The sequence below is a fragment of the Anguilla anguilla genome, chromosome 15, assembly GCF_013347855.1.
Source record: "Anguilla anguilla isolate fAngAng1 chromosome 15, fAngAng1.pri, whole genome shotgun sequence".
NCBI classification, from domain to species: domain Eukaryota; kingdom Metazoa; phylum Chordata; class Actinopteri; order Anguilliformes; family Anguillidae; genus Anguilla; species Anguilla anguilla.
The window spans coordinates 34,091,602-34,115,789 of NC_049215.1; the positions used below are offsets into that span (position 1 = coordinate 34,091,602).

Consider the following 24,188-nt stretch of genomic DNA (forward strand, 5'->3'; position numbering starts at 1 on the left):
CCCAGTGAAACAAGAACTCATGTGAGGCCACAAATGTTCCCTAACTTCAGATACACTTAAAAAGTAGCATGTTTATTTATGGTGGATTTTATTTAATGTAATTATTAGAGGTGTGAAAAATGGTGACATTTGTTTTTTTTGCTAAATAAAATACTTGTTAATTTTTTCCTCTAACAATTGTATTAGTATGAAGAAATATTATTTTATGATTTTTGTAGCATATAATATGGCTCATTACTCATCCTGCTTAGTTTATTTGCACATTAAAAAATAAAATCTAAGCTGTGATTTATTTTGGAGGGAAATTCATTATTATTATTGTTGTTGTTGTTTTTATTGGCATTTTCCCATTAATTAATTTAATTGTAATTAATTATAAGAGTGAAAGAGGACCATTATACCATTGCCTAATCAGGACTCTGAACAAGGCACGGGCAAGGAAGACATATTTATATATGGAAATAATAAGAATAAAAAGAATAATCCTCAATCATATGCAAGACAGCCTGAATGTAATTATTTGATTTATGAATTTATCTGTAGCTAATTATCTGTAAGTCTTGATGTGGAAACCTACACACACACACACACACACACACTTTGCAGGTATCCTTCTTTAAGATTTTTGGCCACATTACAGTGGTACATATTTTCAACTGTAAGCACAGTAATGGCAAGTGATATTTTTTATTGAAGCATCAGCCATACATTACATTACATTACAGGCATTTGGCAGACGCTCTTATCCAGAGCGACGTACAACAAAGTGTATAACCATAACCAGGAACAAGTATGACGAAACCCCTAGAGAGAAGTACCGGTCCAAGTACAGGGAACAACCGCATAGTTCAACTTGGACCCTGGTGGTTAAACTGATTAACACTAACAACGAGAACGGCAACAACGCAATCTATGGAAAAATAAAAATAAATAAAAATACAAATACAAGTAGTCGTTAAGACTGGCGCATCAACTAAGTCACCTATTAAACAGCTGCCTAGTTACACCCCTAAGTTTAGTCATTTACAGGGGGAGCCATAAAATTGCTAGTTATCTATAATCCAACCAGAAATCCAACTCTACGGCACGGATACAATGTCCAGCAGGCGAATCCCTTATTCACTGCAATGTACTCCATCTTTCCCCACTACCCAACGTTCATTCGTGTACCATAACCGTGAATCATGCGTCGTTGATTTCATTTTAGGTGGCTCCCTGTTACAACTCTATTGACTGTGACGTAAGGGGAGGGGGAATGGGCAGGTCCGGCGCATCATTTCCTTTAGAATTTGGAGCACGCAGCTTTGCCGTCCCAGTGAGTATGCGAGAACATTAGCTCTTGTCTGCACGTACACATTCCACCCAAGAAGATTTGACCGAATTTAAGACAGAAACATTTCGGTAGCACGGTTACCGCTGCCATGCCAAATATCGTTTTGTTCAGCGGAAGCTCGCACCATGATCTGTCACAGAAAGTGGCTGACAGACTCGGTTTGGAATTAGGAAAAGTGATTACGAAGAAATTCAGCAACCAAGAAACATGGTAAGTACAAAACGCATTCTAATACACGATGCTTGACTTTATGCAGTTATGCCGTACTCCTTCGAAGTATTCTGCCATTGACTATGTTGTGTATTACTATAACTACATACGAGGCTATCGAGCTAACAAATGCACGGGAACATACTGGCTGTGAGCAAACTAGCCAGCTGCTTACGAACGCGTGATGTGTAGCGTTTCGTTGAACATAAAGTCTGTTAGCTATTTCGAAGCAGCTTATTATGCCTCATTTCTTTATGCTGCCTGGATTTATGCGATCGTGTTGCTTCCAGGTGTGCTTCAACACGTAAGCTTGCTAACGCAGTTGCCAGATGCAGCAAGTAGGCTACTAGCTCTATCCATTTTGTTAGCAAATGAAGCTAAACTAGACAGCGTTTGGGAAGCACGTGATTTGCCAGAGCCAGAGTTACTCGTTAGCTTGCTGGCTAACACCTTGCTTCGGTAAACTAAAAACTTACGTTTACGAAATTTGTAATTGTGGAGGAAGAAAGTCTGCGGTTTCTGTTGTGTTCGTGATATGCCACATTTTAGGTAGCCAGCATGGGATATCATCATTCGTGTAGTTTTTTTCCGTTGGTAGTAACATTAGTGCATAGCGGGAACCGTGAGTAGCTGACGTTAACAGGATCAGGTTTAGGGGTGGAGCGTACTTGGGGTGTCATTAAATGTTTTTTCCCTCCATGTAGACTGAAGACGTCCCTTTGTAGTGTCTCGCTAATAAACAACGGGGTCCGGACGATTGGGTTTCTGACACGGAAGTCAGTTAGTAAATTGTTCTTCGAAGTCTGGCTGCAATTAGGCAACGGGATGTTAAATACTTTGCTATTCTTATGCAAGTCTGGCCGAGTTTATTAGTTTCACCTGATCATCCTGTGTTCTATGCAGGCGAGAAAGCACACTCGTATTTGGTGGGTGTTTTTTCTGCAACCTCCATTTCAATGCTGGTTGTGAAACTATAGGACAGGACGGAAGTGCATTTTAGAAATGCATAAAACAGGAGCGGTTTGAATGGAGTTTATTCGAAGCATGATTTTTCTTGCAAATCTAAGCCGAGAACATATTTGACAGAATAACTGCATTTCAATGCAAAACTAATGCAAGTCTGAAAGAGCTTTGACATATGCTGATCCAGTCTTCTGTATTAATGGCAATGCATTTTGAGAATGTAGACGGCCAGGCCATGTTTTCCACATGCAAAGTGCGCCTATAAAGGATTGTTTTATATTTCCCTGATATTTCAGAAGAATTTTCTGGTCAAAATTGTTACAGTTTCACTTTAACTAGTCCAGTAGATCCATCACTATCTCCTCTCACAATTTCAGTAATTATGTCTAAATTGTAAGGAGATCCATTGTAGTTATGCGCTTGTTCACACTGTCCTATCTGTGACCCATAGTGTGGCCTGCTAGCAACAGCTGTGTGGTATGTAATAATAATAATAATAATTTGTTGAGGACTTTTACAGTTTGGTGTTGACACTGAAGGGGAAAGAGTGGCCAAGCATTTCCACCCACATCTGTGAGCACTTCCTAGAGTGGATAGGATTCTGCTGCTTTTCAGAAAACAGTGGACAACAAAACATTTATTTCTCCTTCACACACATTTAATTTAGTCAGACAGGTAAAGAGACTGAAATATCAGATATTTTAGAACTATTTTATTGCAATTGATTCATGACTAGTCTTGCTTCTACAGTAACACAGTTGAAGTCTGTGAGCCTACCCCCTCAATTGGATCTGAGCAGGGAGCTACTACTGTGCAACCTTGCAGGTCACACAGTGTCCCAAAGACTGACACATTTTATCTTGCATTTCCTGTAAAAATTAAGAAAGGTCACATGGAAGATGAGGTCATTAATGCACCCACAAGCCCACGCACCAGACTGTCGGTTGCAGTTGCTGCGTATCCTTTGGAGTTTGGCTGGAATGGAATGGAACGGAATCAATCGCACAAACCTTCGTTCTTGACTGTCAGATGTGAAATGCGTCCTTCTGTGTGCTGGTTGTGCATTTGGTTTTAGCCCTGTGTTCTGTACTGAACAAGTTGCACATTTTATATTGCCATTTCCATACACGTGTGCCGTCAGAAGGCAATGGACCCAAAAAGCATTTTTTTGGACAGTTAGAACGGAGTGACACCATAAAATTCAGTCGAAAATGCCTTGTGCTTTCAAAGATCGCTTTATTATGTAGAATGTAATGGACGCATCACGTGCGTCTCTGTGCTTGACTGGCCCAGCCGTGGTTGCGTAATACCCCAGTGTCCAGTCGTAAGGCCAGAGGAAACCACAGGAAGCGCACTGCGGGATTGTTGTGGAGTTTTTCATTTTTATTTATTTTTTTAAATAAAGAAAATGGATTTGTGAGACGAGTTTCTCTGCTCTGCTTCAAGCTGTTACCCCAGCTTGCTGAACTGGTTTTTCCAAAATGTATGTGTATGTATGTATGTGTATATGTATATAGATACACACACACACATTTTGCGCTTACAAATGTCCAGCTTTATTACTGAGTCTTTCGATTGTGAGCTACGCAGTTAACTTTTCCTCCTGAGAGCCCACAATCCTGGGAAAATGCCTGTTGAAATTGAATAATCTAATCCATATCATTTATATCTGCCTTCTCTGTACTTTTAATATATATATATATATATATATAAACACACATACATACACATATATGTATATATGAATGTATAAATAGAAACTATCTAAAAATATCTCCCTCTTTGGAGGTATTATCATTACCAGCTCTCTTACGATGGGATAGAGTTTGTAAATGATTTATTTTTTTAAAATACCCAGCCACTATAACATAGGTGAACTCCTGTTTGGGAAAACACCCCTCTTCTGACATGCTTTTGCCCCTTTGCATTCACATCCTGGTTGGTGTAATGTACCCGCACTCAGCAGGGACTGTTAAGGGTGGGTATGATGGGCTGCTGTCTATGCAGCAGTTGTAGGGTCAGTGCTTTGTTCACAGGCTGCACTTTTGGACTGCAGTTCAGCCCTTCGGCCCTTCCTGGCTGTGAAGTCACCTTCTGACTCACAGAAAGTTTCACATCCACATGTGTGTGCATGTAGCTAACTGGGGGACTGTAACGTCAAGCCTGTCCCAGTCACATCAGTGCCATACAGGGTGCTAAAGAACCCCAGTGTCTCAGGCAGTTTGGATTACTGTTTGACTATTTTTTATTTTATTTTTATTTTTTTCTTTCCCCAAAAAACTGGCACACCAACTAATCCATTTTAAATTGGCACACTGTATTCTGTCCCTCCAGGAGATTAGAAATGAGAGCGGTAGAGGACCCAGTCTGCCTGGCTTGTACAGCACAGAGGCGGATATCGGTTATGCATGCTCATGCAGTCTGGGAATGCTCCACAGTGACCATGTCTTGGCCTTATGTGGTTGCCATTTCTAAGTAAAATGTTGTGGGTGGATGTTTCACTCTCTTCTTCTGTGGTTCTTCTGCTGCGGGATGACTCTAAACTAAATTTACCCTAAAAATCCAGGAAACTTTTTTTTTTTTAGCTGGACTAACTGCTCTAAACTGAATGGTTGATTGAAGGCTTGCAGGGCTGCATGGCTCAGTGTATTTTTTAATATTATCTTAAATATTAAAAAGCACAGCACGACTTCCTTTTGCCTCCTGTGATATGATCACAGTCTGGCAGTACGTCAGCAGATTTACAGTTTACAAGTGCAGATGTTTACAAATGTTGAATTGTATGTAATCTCGTCTTTCTCCTCCAGTTGTGGCGCGGGTGGGGGTGGGGGGGGGGGCAGTTTAATAACAGAAATAATCATTAAAAAAATTGTTGACAAAAAATGCTGTCTGAGCAACCATTCATTTATGTACAACCGTACAGCTATTTGGGAATTTGGTCTTTACCTTACATGTTGCAAATGGCTGAATAGCCGGCCAGTTACTTTTTCACAGGAGCACCTCAGCAATCGCGTAACTGGTGAACTTCTCGTGGAAATCGGTGCAGAGAGAGCTGATTGGTCTGCTTGTCCCCCCCCCCCCCCCCCCCCTTCAGAGGGAAGGATGTTTAGACTTGTTAGAGTCTGAATCAGTTGCTTAATACTGCATTGAAGCCACGCATTCCATTCCATCTTGTTTTTGAAACACCAGGGGCCTGCATATCGGCAACAAATACCATTCCCTCCAGAAGTATGGGAACGGGAGCGACGTCTTATTTTTTGCTATATTCTTAAGGCATTTTGATTTGAGATTAAGGAAGATTATGACTATGAGACAAATGTGAAGGGAATCGGCTGTTTTTCTGCCGAGTTCGCGCATTTTCGGCCGTGCAAAAGCAAGTTAACGGATGAACGGATGAGTTAAGCAATTAAGTCTAATATTTGGTTGCATAGCCCTAAATGCAACAACTGCATCAAGTCTACGATTCATATTCATCTTTTGATCTCAAATCCAAATGGCTTAAGTAGCCTACATACAGCAGAAGTAACTAAATTAATTCTGCCGGTCCCATACTTTTGGAGGGCATTGTTAGCGTTATTTACGAGCGCCTGGAGGCTGTGTGCAGCTGCCACTGCTGTGCCGTATTTGAAAAAAGGGAGTTTAGGAAGGCGATCACTTCCTGCTTTCCACTTATCCTCCAGTGTCCTACTGCACACTGCACTTTTCCCTAATTTTCCCCATTTGTCTTTTTAAATAAAGGAAAGGCTGGAAATCGCTTACAGCGCCTGATTTACTGAGACCTTCAGCGCATGTAAAACTAATAACACAACCCACTATTGGTGCAAAGCAAATACCGTGACCAATCAGTGGTCGTGTTATTGGTTTTGCACCAATCATTCGGCATGTTATTGGCTTCGCGTGTGCTAACAAGTTTTGCACATGCTAAATGTCTTAGTAAATCAGGAATGGGATCGTGTCTGCTTCTGGTTTTCTGGCCAAGTTCTTGCGCTTAATTACTTAATTGGCCCAGTCGTTTACGTGATCTGATTTTTTAGCTACAATCTGTGATATGAGCAGCAGCTGATGAATATTCTTGTGCCTGTATTGTAGCGGTTTTATTGTGGGCTGATCTTCGAGTGGATCGGTGTTGGTGTTCATGTCTAATTAGCTGATTGGGCCAGTGTAACTGGTGGCAGCAAAACCTGAACTGGCACTCCAGGACTGGAGTTGCCCACGCGTGGTCTAGATTGACAGATGTTTAGACACATTTGCCAAAAGTATGACCCTGGGAGACCCTGCCCCCCCTACACTTTGTAACAAGATCCACAGAATTTCCAGTGACCACTGTGTGCAAACCTAAATTTAATTTTTACGTTTTCTGAAAGACTGCATCTCCAGCTGCTTGTCAGTGCTTTGGTGTCTGTGTTAACTCCAGGGAGAAAGTTCATCCCTTACTGCGAACACAGAGGATAGAAAGGAAATATGTTGGTGGGTCAGTGGGAGGGGGTCTATTACAGATAAGAGTATCTCTCTCTGGAGTTTTTGAACAGTTGTATTGTTTGTTTTTCCACAGAGACACTTTTATGGAATAAATGTAATGTCGTCTTATGTGTCAATATGGAGCAGTAGTCTGGTAATTGAATGTACCCTCTCATTGGCCTAAAGGAGCACTTGGTACTTCTCCTTGGTGGAGGAGCTGCAACTGAGACTGTGTATGGTCATGTGGTGTCTGTGTGTGTGTGTGTACGCGAGACTGAATGTCTGTATGTACAGTATCATTGTGTGTGTCGTTCTTTGTGTGTGTGTGTCTGTACACAGGTTTGTTTTTGTGTGTCTGCGTGGGTGTGTGTTTGTCTGCATGGGTGTGACTGTGTCCATGCGTGCGCGTGTGTGCACGTGTGTGCCTGTGTGTGTCTATGCGTGTCTGCGTGGGTGTGTGTTTTTCTGTCCATGCGTGCGTATGTGTCTGCGTGCGTGTGCGCGCGTGTGTGTGTCTGTGTTTGTGTGTGTGTGTGTGTGTGTTTGTGTTTGTGTGTGTGCGTGTGTGTATGTGCTGTGTGTGTGTGTGTGTATGTGCTGTGTGTGTGTGTGCGTGTGCGTGTGTGTATGTGCTGTGTGTGCGTGTGCGTGTGTGTATAATACCTCACGCCGCTCTCTCTCTCTCTCTCTCAGCGTGGAGATCGGCGAGAGCGTGCGTGGGGAGGACGTCTACATCGTGCAGAGCGGCTGCGGCGAGATCAACGACAACCTGATGGAGCTGCTGATCATGATCAACGCCTGCAAGATCGCCTCAGCCTCCCGCGTCACAGCCGTCATCCCCTGCTTCCCCTACGCCCGGCAGGACAAGAAGGACAAGGTAACCCCCCTCCCCACCCCCTCCCCAAAACACCGCCGCCATCCCCTGCTTCCCCTACGCCCGGCAGGACAAGAAGGACAAGGTAACTGCCTTTTACCTGCACATATTAAACACAGGGCAATTCTGCCATATTTGGCCTAATGATTCCCTCCCAGGCTTTTTCAGTCAGCCCCCCCCCCCCATCATTGATTCCACCTTGATACTATTTAATTTAAGTTTCTAATGGACTTTTTTTTCCCCGCACCCCTCTCTGTGTCTGTGCCCCAATACCCCCGCCCCCCCAGGGGGCATGCCCCATACTTTGAGACCCACTGCTGTGTGTGATGGGTGGAGTTATTATCAGGTTGAAGCCACACGTCCTCCGACCAGATTTACACGTCTCATCTGTAACCTGATTGGCTATCGCGCCACGTTCCCCGTCCTTTCTGGCCTTGTGTCACCAGCTGTCCCAGCGTGCTTTGCGCCGTCGGAGGACGTGCAGCTTCACCCTTTTGTGCGAGCTGAGGGCAAAAAAGGACAAAAAAAAAATACTGAACTAAACGTTTAAAAGTCTTGTGAGTGAAACGGTGGAATTTCCTAAATCCCCGCCCCCCCCCCCCTCGTTCCCTGAGGCTTTCACAACAACGTCCTTGACGTTGGCGTAGAGGGCGGCGGTGAGGTTACCCTGCGCAGGTGCCTGGCTGGCTCGTGACCGGTGAAGGCGGTGTAACCGGGAGCTGGGGGGCCGAAGCGACGGTGAGCCGGCTGCGGGTCGCCCCCCCAGCGCCGCGCGCTACGCCGTGCGATGCGATGGAGCCGCACGGCTCGGCGTCCCGTTTCAGCGGGGGGGTCTGTAACGGAGGCTGGAGCCCTGTGTTCTCCCCCCCCCCCATATCTAGTTATGGGACAGCAAGCTGCTTAATGTGTGGGTATGAATATAAACATATATATAAATGTATTTATATGGGTATGAATATAAATATATATCTAAATATATTTATATAGGTATGGGAATAAATATCAGTATATATGTATATGTGTGTGGGTATAAATATATATATAGCCATGCTAAATCAGCCAATCAAATTTTATTGTAATATTTTTATACATAGTAAATATGTAATATTTTACAGTAATATTTACAGTCCTATTGATGGCAGCTCTGTTTATGATGGTGGGGCTTTTCCAGAAATACTCTAGTCCAAAGAGACCCGTTGTAGGAAGTATTTGTGAACCATTCGCTTATCTTTGTGAACACGTTGAACTTGCGTTGAAAATACATATTGGTATTGCATACGTAAAAAATGTGAGGTGAAAATACTGACACAATAACGCATGAACTGAATGTCTGTAAATACGTCTCTTCCATCTGTGCAGCTTTCTTGAAAACCTTACATTACAGACATTTAGCAGACGCTCTTATCCAGCGTGAAAAGTACCAGAATGCAGTGAGTTTTTATGATGAATAATACGCTTCAGTTTATTTAGCCCTTTAATGTGTGAGATCGCAAATGTATGATTAGAATGTTCTTAACATTCTAATGCTGATGTCACAATCACCGCTGGTAACTGAAAGCGGTGGAGTTCTAGAACACTGGCTTCAAAAAAAAAATAAAAGCAGCTCTTTAGCGGGTGAAGTGAAGGACTTCTGTATGGAGCAGCTGGGGGCTGGGAAATGAGGAAGCAGGGAAATGCTTTTTATCTTTGACTCGGGGGTCATTGCATCTATGCAGAGGTTGGGGGGGGGTCAAAAAAGGAAAAAAAAAAAGAAAAACTTCCAAGGAAAACATTGACTTGCTTTTCCGCCAGTCTCTCGGGCTGTTTAAAAGTCTTAAAATGGCCGCCTTGTCAGCTTGACTTGAAGTGCTTTCGTAAAGACACAAATGTAAAAATTGACAGATGTGTATTTTCTTTCGGCTGGCGGGGCAGTGGTGCGTGTCCTCGCCCCCATTCACAGAAATGCTCTGCGCTGTTTCACAGCAGGCTTCAGTGTGACCTACTGACTGTGTCGCAAGCCTGTGTGCGGTCAAAGTCCTCCCGTCTGTTTGCAGGGTAACAGGGTTTGGGTGACGTCAGCATTCACCCGGCCAGTTACCCTCGACTGTGTCGACTCTTATCGGAACAGTGCCACGCGTGTTTACAGTTTGGCAAAGGGTGTCCTGAAACGCACACACGCTTTCAAAGCAAGATGTTTGAAAGCCACAAAGGTTCAGTTGCATTGAAGGGAAAGAAAGTGTGTCAGTGTGCTCGTAACTGTGTTTCCTGTACTGCGGTTACTTCTAATAAAATATGCTGCATGCATACGGCCTTTGATATAATGAAATATCACAAAAGAACCATACTATTATTTGACTGACCTTTTTCATGTAAGTTCACTAAGATAGCCCAGAGCCTGTGCCGCAAAGCAGGATTACCGAGTCCGCTGGGTAAGTGCTCTGCTACAGGCCCCAGGAGTCGGTACCTGTCAGCACGCTCCAGTGTATTCAAAACAGTTGCCGCACATGCCTGTGTCATTTTTCCACAGAGCTCTATTTACACTGATTTTTAGTATTATACAGCACATACTCCTTTACTTTTCTTTACCACCTTCCCCTCCCCTCCCCTCCCCTCCCCTCCACCTCCTGGCATGTCCATTATTTTATACCTTGCTGTTTTTTTTATGAATATGATTTTAATGACCGAAGTCATGTCCCTCGTAACTGGGTTGGGCAGCCCCGCTCTCGCTGTTGAACGGGGTGTGCTTTGCTAAAGCCTGTGGGGGACGGTGGATCTCCAGGGACAGGGTTGCGCAGATGGTGCGACCCAGGCTTGGCGCACACAGGGCTGAGGTCGCGGTGTTCGCGGTCGGGCCGCTCCCCCGCCCCCCCCCCTTTAACTCAGTGTCCCGCCGTGTGTTTCAGAGTCGCGCCCCCATCTCCGCCAAGCTGGTGGCCAACATGCTGTCCGTGGCGGGAGCCGATCACATCATCACCATGGACCTCCACGCCTCCCAGATCCAGGTGAGCCGGGCCCTGTCCTCCTGGAGGGAGGGAGGGGGGGGGGGGGGTCCCAGAGGGCCGAGGGGGGGGAGGGGAGGGGAGGGGAGGGGAGGGCCCTAGAGGGCCGCAGGGGTGTGCTGGTTTTTTAGTTTTTACTCTCCACTCAATTGATCCATTAAAACAGGTGATTCCACAGATAACTCACCTCACCTGGTTTCTTTGGTCTGAGTGGCTGTTGTATTTAAGGTGAAAACTGAAACCCAGCAGACCCTGTGGCTCTGTAGGACCAGGGCTGGCCACCCCTTCTCTGGAGCTTCAGCTGCGCAGGCTAGCAGCGCTGTGCACAGTACCACCGCCAGTGTTCAGTTCGCTGTGTTGGGACGTTCCGCGTTCAGAACTGGGACATTTGAGGTCTTCAGTACCAGCTCTTGATTCACCTGTAGTTGTATCGCTTCCCTTTGCCGGCTGATTAGCTTTTGTTTCAGCTGTTTAGGCCCTTTTCAGGCTTTATGTAGATGCTAAATATCACTGAATGATACACCATATCATATGTGGTTATCTCCCTGGGTGACCTAAACCTGCATGTTCTTTCACCTGTTGACTCTGTGGCTGTGACTCCGTGGACCGAATAATGGACAGCCGGACCTACCAGAAACGATCTACAGGAGGTCATTATGTTGAATGCTGACCCCACCCTACTATACATCACACCTGTCCACCAAATGTGACACCTGGCTCTGAATATCCCACAACCTTAATATCGTATCCCCTCGGCATTACCCAAATATTAACCCATCTTTTAAATCTTTTTTTTTTTTTTTTTTTTTTTTTTTTTTTTAATGCAGTTGAAATATCCCATCTGCTTCAGTACTACAGCAGCTCTCTGGAACAGAGCACCAGAATGATCTTATCACCCTTATTTTCTGGAGGCAAAAGTGGGGACACTGACGAGAGATTACGAGCAGATCGTCGAATCACAGATCACCGCTCTTCTGGCTCCTGAGCGATATGCACACGCGTGTGCGCTCAGGTGTTTACACTCCGGTCCGTGCGCTCAGGTGTTTAGGCCCCGCCCCCCGGTCCGTGCGCTCAGGTGTTTAGGCCCCGCCTCCCGGTCCGTGCGCTCAGGTGTTTACACTCCGGTCCGTGCGCTCAGGTGTTTACACTCCGGTCCGTGCGCTCAGGTGTTAAGGCCCCCCTGGTCCATGCGCTCAGGTGTTTACACTCCGGTCCGTGCGCTCAGGTGTTTAGGCCCCGCCCCCCGGTCCGTGCGCTCAGGTGTTTAGGCCCCGCCCCCCCGGTCCGTGTGCTCAGGTGTTTAGGCCCCGCCCCCCCGGTCCGTGTGCTCAGGTGTTAAGGCCCCCCGGTCCGTGTGCTCAGGTGTTAAGGCCCCCCGGTCCGTGTGCTCAGGTGTTAAGGCCCCCCCGGTCCGTGCGCTCAGGTGTTCACGCCCCCCCGGTCCGTCTCCGCAGGGCTTCTTTGACATCGCCGTGGACAACCTGTACGCCGAGCCCGCGGTCCTGCAGTGGATCCGGGAGAACATTCCGGAATGGAAGAACTGCATCATCGTGTCGCCGGACGCCGGCGGCGCGAAACGGTACGCTGGGCTCCGACCCCCCCCCCGCCGCCCCGCCTCCCCCCCGGGGATCTGACGACCCGTACCGCCGCCACATCTGAGGGGGGGGGGGGGGGGGAATCATGGACCTCAAAATCCCTTCAGTTTCTCTTCTCATCTTCCACTACCCCCAAGTCTTTGCCCTTCTCTGCCATTGTCTTTTTTCTCCTCTTTCGCTTCTTCTTTTTTTCTCTTCCTTTTCCGGCTTTAAAGTTGAACTCAGTTTCCCACGAATTCTCCACCTTTCCATTTGATTCCGGTCTGTTCGGTAAAAATTTCAATAAATCTGCCATTTTGGGCGTGTGCGCGAGTGCATGTGTGTGAGTGCATGAGTGTATGTGTGTCAGTGCGCAAGTGCGTGTGTGTGAGTGCATGGGTGTATGTGTGTGTGTGTGCATCTCATCTTGTGCGTGGACTGTACTGTTTCAGAGCTTCCTTGGTGATGTGAAATCTTGCAGCCCTTGTTCAGTTTCTTTGTACAGAATCATGGCAGTTCTGAGACAGCGAGTGAATATTGTATGTTCTGATACTTTCTGCTGAAACTGGAGCACATACCTGCGCTGCTCGGTTCTAAAAAAAGAGATCAAAAAAATTGATCTCTCGCTCAGCTTCTGCGATGGCCATATTCAGCCACTAGAGGGCAACAGCTCACTCAGCTTAATCAGTGTACTACTTGCACCAGTGGTAGCCAACCCTGTTCCTGGAGATTTGCCGTCCTGTAGGATTTAATTCTCACCCTAACAAAGTACACCTCATTCAATAGCTAGAGATATTTGTTGAGCTGCTAATTAGCAGACCCAGGTGTGCCAAATTAGGGTTTAAATGAAAACCTTCAGGATGGTAGATCTCCAGGAACAGAGATGGTTTACACTGACTTTCATGGTGTCATTTTTAGGCCTGTTCGTGTGTTTTGCTTGAGGATTGTGTTTGATGAGCAGTGGAGAATTTTGGTGAGGATAGGCATCAAGCCATGGGTGTTGGTGTCCTTAGGAACCTGAACACCTGTCCTACAGGGACGTTGCTGCTGCACCTTAATTTGCTCAGTCGGTTGTGTACATACACGTGGCTTTAAAGTCACACACATCGCTAATCTGCGATTAGACAGCCCGCTCGCTTCTGATTGGTGGAGTTTTTTTTTTTTTCCCTTCTGCGTGCCTCAGCGTGACGTCCATCGCCGACCGGCTGAACGTGGAGTTCGCGCTCATCCACAAGGAGAGGAAGAAGGCCAACGAGGTGGACCGCATGGTGCTGGTGGGCGACGTGAAGGACCGCGTGGCCATCCTGGTGGACGACATGGCCGACACCTGCGGCACCATCTGCCACGCCGCCGACAAGTGAGTGACGTCGCCGGGGAAACGGGTTGTCGGGGAAACGGGTTGTCGGGGAAACGGGTTGTCGGGGAAACGGGTCGCCAGGGAAACGGGTCGCCAGGGAAACGGGGCGCGAGAAACCGCCGCCGTAGCAACAGTCGGATTGATGGCGCTGATTCGGCGAATTGGCGAAGCAGTGCTTGCTCACACGTCATTTCATCCACCACCTTTTTCATAGCCGTTATCATCGTTAACACAAAAATACACGATAGTACACACAGTTGCGAGTGCCCGTTTCAAAAACACGTCTAGACTGATAGCGGATTTCTGAAGCGAGCGAACCGAACACATGCGACCCAAACCGTGGGTAGTGAACAGAACCGTTCAGTTTTTATACATGAACCGTTGTATCCTAATGAACCAACATTGTTCTCGCCTCTTATAAAATGTATGCTGCCCTATGCTATAATTAGCATGTAAGTTGTCTGCCTGTCTGCCTGTCCGTCCGTCCGTCCGTCCGTCCGCCCGCCCGCCCGCCCGCCCGCCCGCCTGCCTGTCTGTATGTCTGTCTGGCAACCGGCAGTGTAGTATAATGGGTAAGGAGCTGGTCTTGTAACCCAAAGGCAAGGTACTTAACCTGCATTGCTTCAGTATATATGCAGCTGTATAAATGGATGCGATGTAAATGCTGTGTAAGAAGTTGTATAAGTAACTCTGGATAAGAGCGTCTGCTAAATGCCTGTAATGTAGTGTAATGTAATGTCTGCCTGTCTTTCTCTCTCTCTCTCTCTCTCTCTCTGTCTGTCTGTCTGTGCAGGCTGATTTCTGCCGGAGCCACTAAAGCCTACGCCATCCTGACTCACGGAATCTTCTCCGGCCCGGCCATCTCGCGCATAAACAACGCGCCGTTCGAGGCGGTGGTCGTCACCAACACCATCCCCCAGGAGGAGAAGATGAGGCAGTGCCCGAAGATCCAGGTACCGCTTCCGCACCGCCCATGTGAACGGGGTGTGGGCCACAGGAAGTGTGGGGGGATTTCGGAGTGTTCCAACAGGAAGTGGAGAGGGATTTCAGGGTTCCCCAACAGGAAGTGTAGGGGGATTTCAGAGTGCTCCAACAGGAAGTGCGGGGGTATTTCAGGGTGTCCTAACAGTAAGAGTAGGGGCATTTCAGGGTGTCCTAACAGGAAGTGTAGGGGGGTTTCAGGGTGTCCCAACAGGAAGTGTAGGGGCATTTCAGGGTGTCCTGCTAAGTGTAGGGGGATTTCAGGGTGTCCTAACAGTAAGGAGGCTCCAGGAGGGTGCTGCCCGTGAAGAATTATGAATTATGGCAGTGTATTATGCACTGATATTTCCAAATGAACTGCATTTGTAAACGTGCCACTTCGGTCTTTAAAGTCTGACAAGAAACGGTATTGGTGAAATTACATATCGATATTCAGCTTCGCTATGATTAAGCTTTGCTATGATGAAGACAGAAACATGTTTTATGGCCTATGGGGAATAGGCTGTTAATGTTGATGTGACAGGACTGAGTGTTACAGTGTTTGTTTGCTTGTTTGTTTGTCTGTCTGCCGTCTAGGTCATTGATATATCCATGATCCTGGCTGAAGCCATCCGGAGAACTCACAACGGAGAGTCCGTGTCCTACCTCTTCAGCCACGTGCCGTTGTGAGGGAGGGAAAGTGGGCGGTGCTCTCTCCCGATTGGCCGGTTGGCTCGTGGCCAGTTTAGCCCTCCCTGGCTGAAATCGAGCCCATTGGTGGGAGGTTCCCATGTGACTGACTGTTTCCATTGACGTTTCCCCTAGTGGATCACCACCTATTTATATTACAGATTTCTTTTTTTTTTTTTGTTTGTTTCTTATTATACATGTTCCTTAGCACCGAAACTCAAAATGTCCAAATGTTGCCCAAATCCAGAGTTTTGTAGACTTATTATTTGTACCGCATTGTAAAGGCACTGTAAATTTATAATTCCCTTAAGTAAAAAGTAAGATTTGGTTTTTATGAATGGTTGCTATGATATGGGGATTTCTGGACAGCAGGTTTATCAGAATGGGGGGGGAGGGGGGGGTTCTTCTGAGGGTTAGAGTCCGTGGACATGCTCTGGTACCCTTACACTGTAGCGACTCCTAAATGTAATTATTATTATCATTATTATTATTATTATTATTATTATTATTATTAATAATAATAACAATAATGATAATGAAAATAATAATAATAATAATAATAACAATAATAATAATAAGTAAATGACACAGTAAAGTATGAGACTGCACAAACAGTTCCAGCACAGCGTTTAAACCGCAGAGGGGGACGTCAGGTGACACTGTGTGAGGGTATTTGAGCATTTCCATTGGCTGGGGCTAATTTTTCCCACGCTAATTTAGTAAAGAAATTTGCACAGAGGTACGTGTCCGGTTCCCTGTTTAATCTCTAGGTTGTTCCCCGTGAAACGTTTCCCATGAGCTGGGAAGGGATCAGAATTATGACCATACGCACTCTGACCATAGTATGTAGACATATACAGAGTTATTACTTGACAAATTAACATCAGCTGTGTGTACTTTTTTTTTTTTTTTGATTAAAAGGTTTTTTTTTGGGGTTTTTTTTCAAGCATTATGTTAACATGCTAAAAAGTGCAACAAGTAAAGCCTTTTAATTTTCTTTCTCGGCATATGCTTCTAACTTTTTCAGGGTTGGATGTAATATTTTTTTAATAGAATATTGCTCGTTCATAGATTTCTTCTGTGCTTTGATGATCATGAGCAAACTACAGTGAGAGGGTTTTTTTTTTTTCGAGCTTTAAAAATATGCTGAGATTTATAGTCGAATCCTTGCTTCGCGTAGTAAAAGGTGTATGCACAATCCTTGCTATAAGGTCACATTTCAGGTGTCTGATGTCCCTGGTGGGGGTGGGTGGGGTCCTCTTATGGATAAGGTTTCCTTCAGGGTTTCTGTCTACTCCATTCATCAGCACAAGGCAGAAACCGTTCCACACAAACAAAGCGTTTTCAGATTATTTTTTCCCCAAAATATTTCCAAAGTCTTTCTATGACAATAAAAGTATGAGAATAACTTTTGAGAAGTTGCATTTATTTCACACAGGTTCCTCTGGAGGGCTGTGAACATGGAAAGAATGACAAAACAAATACAGTCGTGATTGTTGTTGAATCATTTAAAAAATATTTTTATCTATTAAAAACTGATATTTTATATTAGTATTGCAATTTGCATAAGTATATATATATATATATATTATGCCTCTCTTTATGGCTTGTATTAATACTTGGTTCTGATTGGCTGATGGCTGTGTGGTCCACCAGCGGGGCTGTGCAGCCATTGGACTAGAGAATGGCGGTTTTGATTGGCCAGGGCAGCCAAACTGAGGACCGCGTTATGAGTCGTGGAAACGCCCAGTTAATCGGAGCTCTTCTTCCCTGGGGAAACACTGGAAACTTTTTTCAGTGTCGCGCACCTCTAGAATTTTATGTCGCAGAACTTCATACTTTGTCGCGCAGCGTTGATTGGACAGCCAGATGGAACACTGAAATGTGTTGTCATGGATACGTGTTATTACACGGCCTATGTAATTCACCGGGCGCTGCCGTATGTTCAGAAATTCGATTGTCAAACAAACTGTAAGGGGTTCGGCGTACTGTTACCATAGAGACGATAGAACCCTCGTCAGAGAGCTTCACAGAAGTATGAGCGCGGGACGTTGTGCGACAATTTTATTTTTGTCACACGACGCTTGTCGCGAGGGTCTTGCGACAAAGTATAAATTAGGCTTTAGTCCTTAAGGCTGCCAGCCTCGAACACCCCTGGCACAGTGAATTTCCATTTCAGTTCAGATCACCGCACAAGAATGCTTTATGTGGCACACCGCCCGAATTATAGATTTTTTTTAATTTTTTTTTTTTAAGTTACCCATGATCCTCTCTTCCGCAGCCACTCGTGACTCGGGCTTTTAAAATGTCAAACACCTGTTGTCGGATTCAGGAAGGGTTCCACAATTATGGCCGAAAATGTCTTCCAACTCACGGTGGTTCTCGTCTGAAGTGGTTGAGAACACTCCTACGTGGCAACGAAACTTCTGGAATGTTCTGCCAATTCCTGTGATTTCGTTAAATGTTATTAATTTTTTAATAAATTCATTCATTTTAATTAATTTTCTGCCGAAGGTGGGTTCAGTGCAACGTTAAGCGACACATGCTCAAAGGGGATTTAAAATGTCCCTGGGGGCACTTGCAGATACCCTGGGTCCCTGTATGACTGGGGGGGGGGGGGGGGCAGAACCACTGAACCACAGACTGTCACCTCAAAGATTCACTTTCGTTTACTGAGAAACCAAAACAACCCAACTTTCGGAGAGGGGTGTGTGAGCATGCATGCAGGTATGCGTGGGTGCGCACACGCGTGTGTGTGTGTGTGTGTACGGAGCTCGATCCAATAGGGCACCTTTTAAGATGAGATGGAACGAGGGGTTCTCAGCGTGCGTGTACAGCCGAAATCGATTTGGCGTGGATCGAAGGTGTGAAGGAATGTTTCCAACACCTTGCTGGATCCATGAAGTGAAGAGTTCAGGCAGTTCTGGTGGTAAAAAAGTGGGTCCTACCCAGTACCGCAGAGGTTTATAATGTGTGTGTATGTGTGTGTGTCTGTATATGTATGTATGTGTGTGTATATATATATATATATATACACACACACAAAACATTACATGATCTAGTTTGCATGTGAAAGCACAGTGTAATAGGAAAGTGGCGATTCAGCTTGAGGTTCACTTTGTTTTGTCAGAAATTCTGGCCGATGTGTCGAAAAAAGGGAAGGGAAAGCCAGAGCAGGTGCAGGTGCACACCACCACAATGGCTACCTGCTGGTTATTCACCCAGCCCGAGAGCTGGCATTCGCACGGTCTGAATTCTGAGATGGTAAATGGACTGCATTTATATAGCACTTCTATCCAAAGTGCTTTACAATTGATGCCTCACATTCACCCATACATTCACACACTCACACACCAACGGCGAATATATATATATATATATACATATTGGTGTAGTATGAAATTTCAAAACTTATTTCTTGTGCTTGTGTTGTGCCTGATGCTCCCTTGTCGCTGCTCTGCACTGCTTGTCTACCTGCCAACAATATTTAAGGAGGAAATTGCATGCATTTGTGTAGCTGAATGTTGAGCGCCAATGAGGAAGTAAGGCTATGTATAGACACGCACAAGTTCTCATGGTCTACCTCTCTCACACGTGTCTCTGGTAGGATTACTCTTTTTTTTTTCTGGAAGACTGCTGTACCGCGGTGAAGATCCGTTGTCTAAAATCGATGTTTTTCTTCAAAGACATTTGTTTTTTAAATCCGAGATTATGGTGAGTATCAACTGTGAAAATTCTCTGTTCTGGGTGAGTAGTGACTGATTTGTGAATTTGCACGTATTTGTAATCATTTATGTGTTCCAGACTGATTGTGTTTTATCCTGTGGAATTTACTCAGGGAGAGATTCTGTGTCGAGCGTTCAAAAGTGAAGATGTGAAGGATTATTGCTGCAGTAAAAATAAATTAGAAAACAAAAAAAAAAATCATAAATCCACGAGAATAGAACAAAGAAACAGTGGTCCCTCAAAGATTCTGGGGAAAAATATGGACATACTCCTTATAGGCTGTGTAGTGTAAGGGTTAGAGACCTGGCCTTGTCTTTCCATGGTTATAGGTTCAGGGAAGAGATTACAGTTGTACCCTTGAGCAAACTGCTTTACCTGAATTACTGAGTTTTTTTTTAACCGAGTATCCAGCTGTTTTAAAAAAATAAAATAAAATTGTGGTTTGTTTGGGATCAGAGTGTCTGCTGAATGCTTAAAATGTGATGTAAATATGCTTTTTTTTTTTTATTTAATAGCAACTGTCATCTTGCATTAAGAGTTCCTTGAGCCTAGAAGTAAGCTCATTTTATCACCCCCACATTATTATTTTTTCTTTTGTCTGTTCTCAGTCTTGTTCAGTTCCATGTATAATATACTGGGACCACAAATATAAACATCGACAAACACTGGAAAGCGCAGTTAATTATAAAGTTCTATATTAACTTTTTTTATAGTCCTGCTTTCGGATCCCTATCTTAAGCAGTAAAGAAAATGATATAACTCAGGTTTTAGTGAGACGATTACAAGCCATATACATTTTTTTAAATATACTGTGTTACAGGGTTCTACAGGTGTAAACTGTGTTACAGGTGTCTACTGAGTCTGAATACCTGGTTAATGACATTAGAGATTAATTGTGATTTGTGATTAGAGATGATGAATAATGACTAAAGTTTTGTCATTAGTGTTTTAATAGATATTACAGATTAATCTCCGATGACTTAATGACTACCTGTTTCCAATCCCCCCCCCTTCACAGATGACAGGCTCTGGGCCTCCCTCCAAGGTGCTCGTTGCCCTGGTCTTGTGGTGTGTCTCCTCGTGTGATGAAGCTGTGTGGTACCCCAAGAGCCTGCCCTGCGATGTGACCGCCAACAGGAGCACGGTGGTCGTGGACTGCACCGAGCGGGGCCTGAAAAAAATTCCACCTGGTATCCCGGGCAACGCCACCAACATCACGCTCACCATCAACCACATACCGGAAATCAAGACGGGCTCCTTCCAGGGGCTGTACGGCCTGGTGGAGATCGACCTGCGCTGCAACTGCGTGCCCATCAAGATCGGCCCCAAGGACCGCGTGTGCTCCAAGAGCGTGACCATCGAGGACCGGAGCTTCTGGCACCTGAGGAACCTGAAGTCGCTGTACCTGGACGGGAACCAGCTCTCCAGCATCCCCAGGGGCCTCCCGCCGAGCCTCACCCTGCTCAGCCTGGAGGTGAACAACATCCACACCATCCTCAGGGAGAACCTCTCCGAACTGACCAACATAGAGGTCCTCTATTTCGGCCAGAACTGTTACTATCGCAATCCGTGCAACGTCTCCTATTACATCGAGGAGGGCGCCTTCTCCCGCCTGCGCAATCTCACGGTCCTGTCTCTCAAGTCCAACAACATGTCGCACGTCCCCCATGACTTACCGGCCAGCCTCAAAGAGCTGTACCTTTACAACAACAACATCAGGAGCATCGCCGCGGAAGACTTCCGGAATTTGACCGAGCTGGAGATTCTGGATCTGAGCGGGAACTGCCCGCGTTGTTACAACGCCCCTTTCCCTTGCACTCCGTGTCCCGGGAACGGCGAGCTGTTCGTTGACGCCGCCGCGTTTAAGAATCTGACGAAATTGAAAACGTTGCGCCTCCACAGCAATTCTCTCACGACGGTCAAATCGGAATGGTTTCAGGCCAAAGAAGGACTGCAGGTGCTGGACCTCTCGAGCAACTTTTTGGCGAGGCACATAACCAACACCACCTTCCCAGTGTATTTACCAGGCCTGGAGGAGCTGGACCTTTCATTTAACTATGAGCTGCAGCGGTACCCTGCTTCGCTGAGTCTCAGCCCGAGCTTCTCCTACTTGACCTCTCTCCGCGTCCTCAGGATCAGAGGGTTCGTCTTCCAGCAGCTGACTAAGAAGGACATCAGCCCATTAATTCAGCTCCGTTACCTTGAAATCTTGGATCTGGGCACCAACTTCATAAAGATGACCAACCTCAGGATTCTGACCGAGCTCAAGAACATTAAAATAATAAACCTTTCTGACAACAAAATATCCTCCCCCTCTGACGGCGAACGTCCGAAGGAATCTTTTGGGGGGGAAACCTCAGTTGCCACGCCCATGGTTGGCGCTGCTCAGTACTCTGGCGGGGAAGATGTTCACTATTTTAGGTACGATGAATACGCACGCAGCTGCAAGTACAAGAACAAGGAGGCGAGCTCTGCGATGCCAGTCATCAAACAGCAGTGTATCGAGTTTGGGAAAACGCTGGACCTCAGCAGGAACAATATATTCTTCCTCGATCCCAAATTCTTAAACTTCTCAGAACTCAGATGTCTAAACCTCTCAGGAAATGCCATGAGCCAAAGTCTGAACGGCTCAGAATTCAAATTTTTGAAAAATCTCCAGTATCTGGACTTTTCGTATAATCGTCTGGACTTGCTCTATTCCACCGCTTTCCAGGAACTGAGTAATTTGACAGTTCTCGACATCAGTCAAAATGAACATTACTTCGTATCTGAGGGTCTTACTCACATGCTGAACTTCACAAATAATTTACCAAAGCTTGATAAGTTGTTCATGAACTTCAACCAAATTTCCACCTCAACAAACACGGAGATGGAGAGTCGTTCTCTTAGTTTGTTGGAGTTCAAAGGCAACCGGCTGGACATGTTATGGAGGGATGGAGACACAAGGTATGTAAACTACTTCAGAAAATTAGTCAACTTGACTGTTCTTGATATATCCAGCAACAACCTCAACTTCATCCCCTCACAGGCTATTAAGGGTTTCCCCACGAACCTCCGCGAGCTGTACCTGAGCAAAAATGTATTTAAGACCTTCAGTTGGGGGGACCTAATGTACCTCTCTGAGTTAGAGATCTTGGACTTAAGCGAGAACAAGTTACAAACTGTTCCCCGAGAGCTTGCCAACTGCACCAGATCCATCAAAAAGCTGGTCTTACACAATAACCAAATATCAAAACTTACCCCACACTTCTTAAGAGACGCCTACGGTTTGAAACATCTGGACCTCAGTTTTAACGAAATCCAGTACATTCAACAGTCTAGTTTCCCAGAAGATGTTCTCAATCATCTGGATATGCTGCTCCTTCATGGAAACAAGTTCATGTGCTCCTGCAAGGCTGTTTGGTTTGTCATGTGGATCAACCGGACAACGGTGAACATCCCCAGGCTGGCGACTGAGGTCACCTGCGCTGATCCTAGTGACCTGAGAGGTTCCAGCGTCATTTACCTGAGCGTGGAGGCATGCCAGCACAGCTCTCTGTCCATAATTCTGTACGTCTTCCTCACCTCGACGATCCTCGGGGTTCTCACCTTGTCCATCTCTGCCCACCTGTACCTCTGGGACGTGTGGTACATCTACCACTTCTGCCTGGCAAAGGTCAAGGGCTACAGCCGACTGTCATCACAAGCCACCGCGTACGATGCCTTCATAGTATACGACAAGAAGGACCGGGCTGTGTCTGACTGGGTGATGGAGGAGCTCCAGGTCCAGCTGGAGGAGCAAGGGGACCCTCCTTTGCAGCTCTGTCTGGAGGAGCGTGATTGGCTCCCTGGGTGCCCGACCATCGACAACCTCTGCCAGAGCATCCAACAGAGCAAGAAGACCGTGTTCGTCCTCACAAACAAGTACATCCGCAGCGGGAACTTCAGGATGGCGTTTTACCTGGCCCACCAACGCCTCATGGACGAGAAGGCCGATGTCATTCTCCTGATCTTTCTGGAGAAGGTGCCTCAACGGTCCAAGTACCTCCGGCTTAGGAAGAGGCTGTATAGGAGATCTTTGTTGGAATGGCCATCAAATCCAAAAGCCCAGCCGTACTTCTGGCACTGTCTCAGGAGTGCTATGGTTACAGATGGTCACAAGCAGTACAGCAAACTCTTCCAAGAGATTCTTTAACACTGCTTTACATCCAGTAATCTACCTTAAAAGGTGTACTGTACCTAGTATGCACGTGCAACTGCTGATTTTCCAGAATCCATATGTACTGTTGAGAGCTGCACTGTTACTTAATAGACAGTTGTCATTTCTCCAGACTTGGCAAAAATCAAGGAAAAAAACTGGATGAAAATCAATGACACATTGACACATATATAACTATATGTATGGTTTTTCAAAGCTCTCTCTGTCTATTTCTCTCTCTCACCCACACACACATGCACAATTGTTATGTTATATTATATTATGTGTTCAATTTATTTTTCTAAATATTCATAATATGTATGAAAAAATCTTTAAGTCGGGGACAGTGATTTTACTTATGTTGCTGGTTCTTAGGTCAGGCTGGCCATGAATACATTCAATTACTTCCTGGTTACAGAGCTGATGTTTTGCATCTTATGTAATTGTCAGTATGGTTACCACTTTACAAACAAAAATGAATCATCCCAATCAGGTCACTAATTCACACCACAACACATCCCATTTATTATTTATTTCAAAGACCATTTTTAGAAGGAAAATAATTTATATTATACAGGCATTTCTGGACTATACTATGCATAATAAAAATGTATATATGTATGTATATGTATACTTAGCTCTGTGCACTATTCCTAATGCTAACATGCTTTCTGGTATATACAGTATGTAAGTGATGGTTTTCTGTAGTCCCAGTCAGCTAACATAGGTAGCAAGTAAACGTTCCAGTTTTGATGTAGTTTTATTTAGATAAGAAGAGACGGCAGATTCACTGGCTTCTTCAGTATGTAATGCTGGTTGAGAAATTAAATCTTTACTAGAATTGCAGTGTACAATTAAATTTAAAAAACAAAACTGTCTAAAATGTTC

The 24,188-nt window shown here is 45.3% G+C and overlaps 2 protein-coding genes across 5 annotated transcripts; both read left to right on the forward strand.

Moving 5' to 3' along the window:
* Positions 1–1,256: 1,256 nt before the first annotated feature.
* On the forward strand, positions 1,257–15,731 carry LOC118214591 (ribose-phosphate pyrophosphokinase 2). 2 transcript variants are annotated; one of them, XM_035394677.1, is made up of 7 exons: positions 1,257–1,543; positions 7,658–7,841; positions 10,721–10,819; positions 12,271–12,395; positions 13,574–13,747; positions 14,541–14,700; positions 15,305–15,731. In XM_035394677.1, the coding sequence occupies exons 1-7, from the start codon at positions 1,422–1,424 to the stop codon at positions 15,395–15,397; spliced, it is 957 nt and encodes a 318-aa protein (XP_035250568.1). In that variant the 5' UTR covers positions 1,257–1,421; the 3' UTR covers positions 15,398–15,731. The 2 variants fall into 2 exon arrangements, with proteins under 2 accessions (XP_035250568.1, XP_035250569.1); XM_035394678.1 differs by lacking the exons at positions 1,257–1,543; positions 7,658–7,841 and adding an exon at positions 7,878–7,923.
* A 3,037-nt stretch (positions 15,732–18,768) lies between these two features.
* Positions 18,769–24,173, forward strand: tlr7 (toll-like receptor 7). Of its 3 annotated transcripts, none has more exons than XM_035392916.1 (2): positions 18,769–19,144; positions 20,142–24,173. In XM_035392916.1, the coding sequence occupies exons 1-2, from the start codon at positions 19,109–19,111 to the stop codon at positions 23,295–23,297; spliced, it is 3,192 nt and encodes a 1,063-aa protein (XP_035248807.1). In that variant the 5' UTR covers positions 18,769–19,108; the 3' UTR covers positions 23,298–24,173. The 3 variants fall into 3 exon arrangements, with proteins under 3 accessions (XP_035248807.1, XP_035248810.1, XP_035248811.1); XM_035392919.1 differs by having other exon boundaries at positions 18,769–19,111; XM_035392920.1 differs by lacking the exon at positions 18,769–19,144 and adding an exon at positions 19,661–19,677.
* Positions 24,174–24,188: the final 15 nt, after the last annotated feature.

Excerpts from the sequence above, each read along its gene's own strand:
- LOC118214591 (XM_035394677.1), top strand. The coding sequence starts at position 1,422 with ATGCCAAATATCGTTTTGTTCAGCGGAAGCTCGCACCATGATCTGTCA. Across the intron at positions 7,842-10,720 it reads GGCAGGACAAGAAGGACAAG|AGTCGCGCCCCCATCTCCGC; the intron begins GTAACCCCCCTC and ends CGTGTGTTTCAG. Across the intron at positions 14,701-15,304 it reads GGCAGTGCCCGAAGATCCAG|GTCATTGATATATCCATGAT; the intron begins GTACCGCTTCCG and ends TCTGCCGTCTAG.
- tlr7 (XM_035392916.1), top strand. The coding sequence starts at position 19,109 with ATGGTGAGTATCAACTGTGAAAATTCTCTGTTCTGG. Across the intron at positions 19,145-20,141 it reads GTGAAAATTCTCTGTTCTGG|ATGACAGGCTCTGGGCCTCC; the intron begins GTGAGTAGTGAC and ends CCCCCTTCACAG.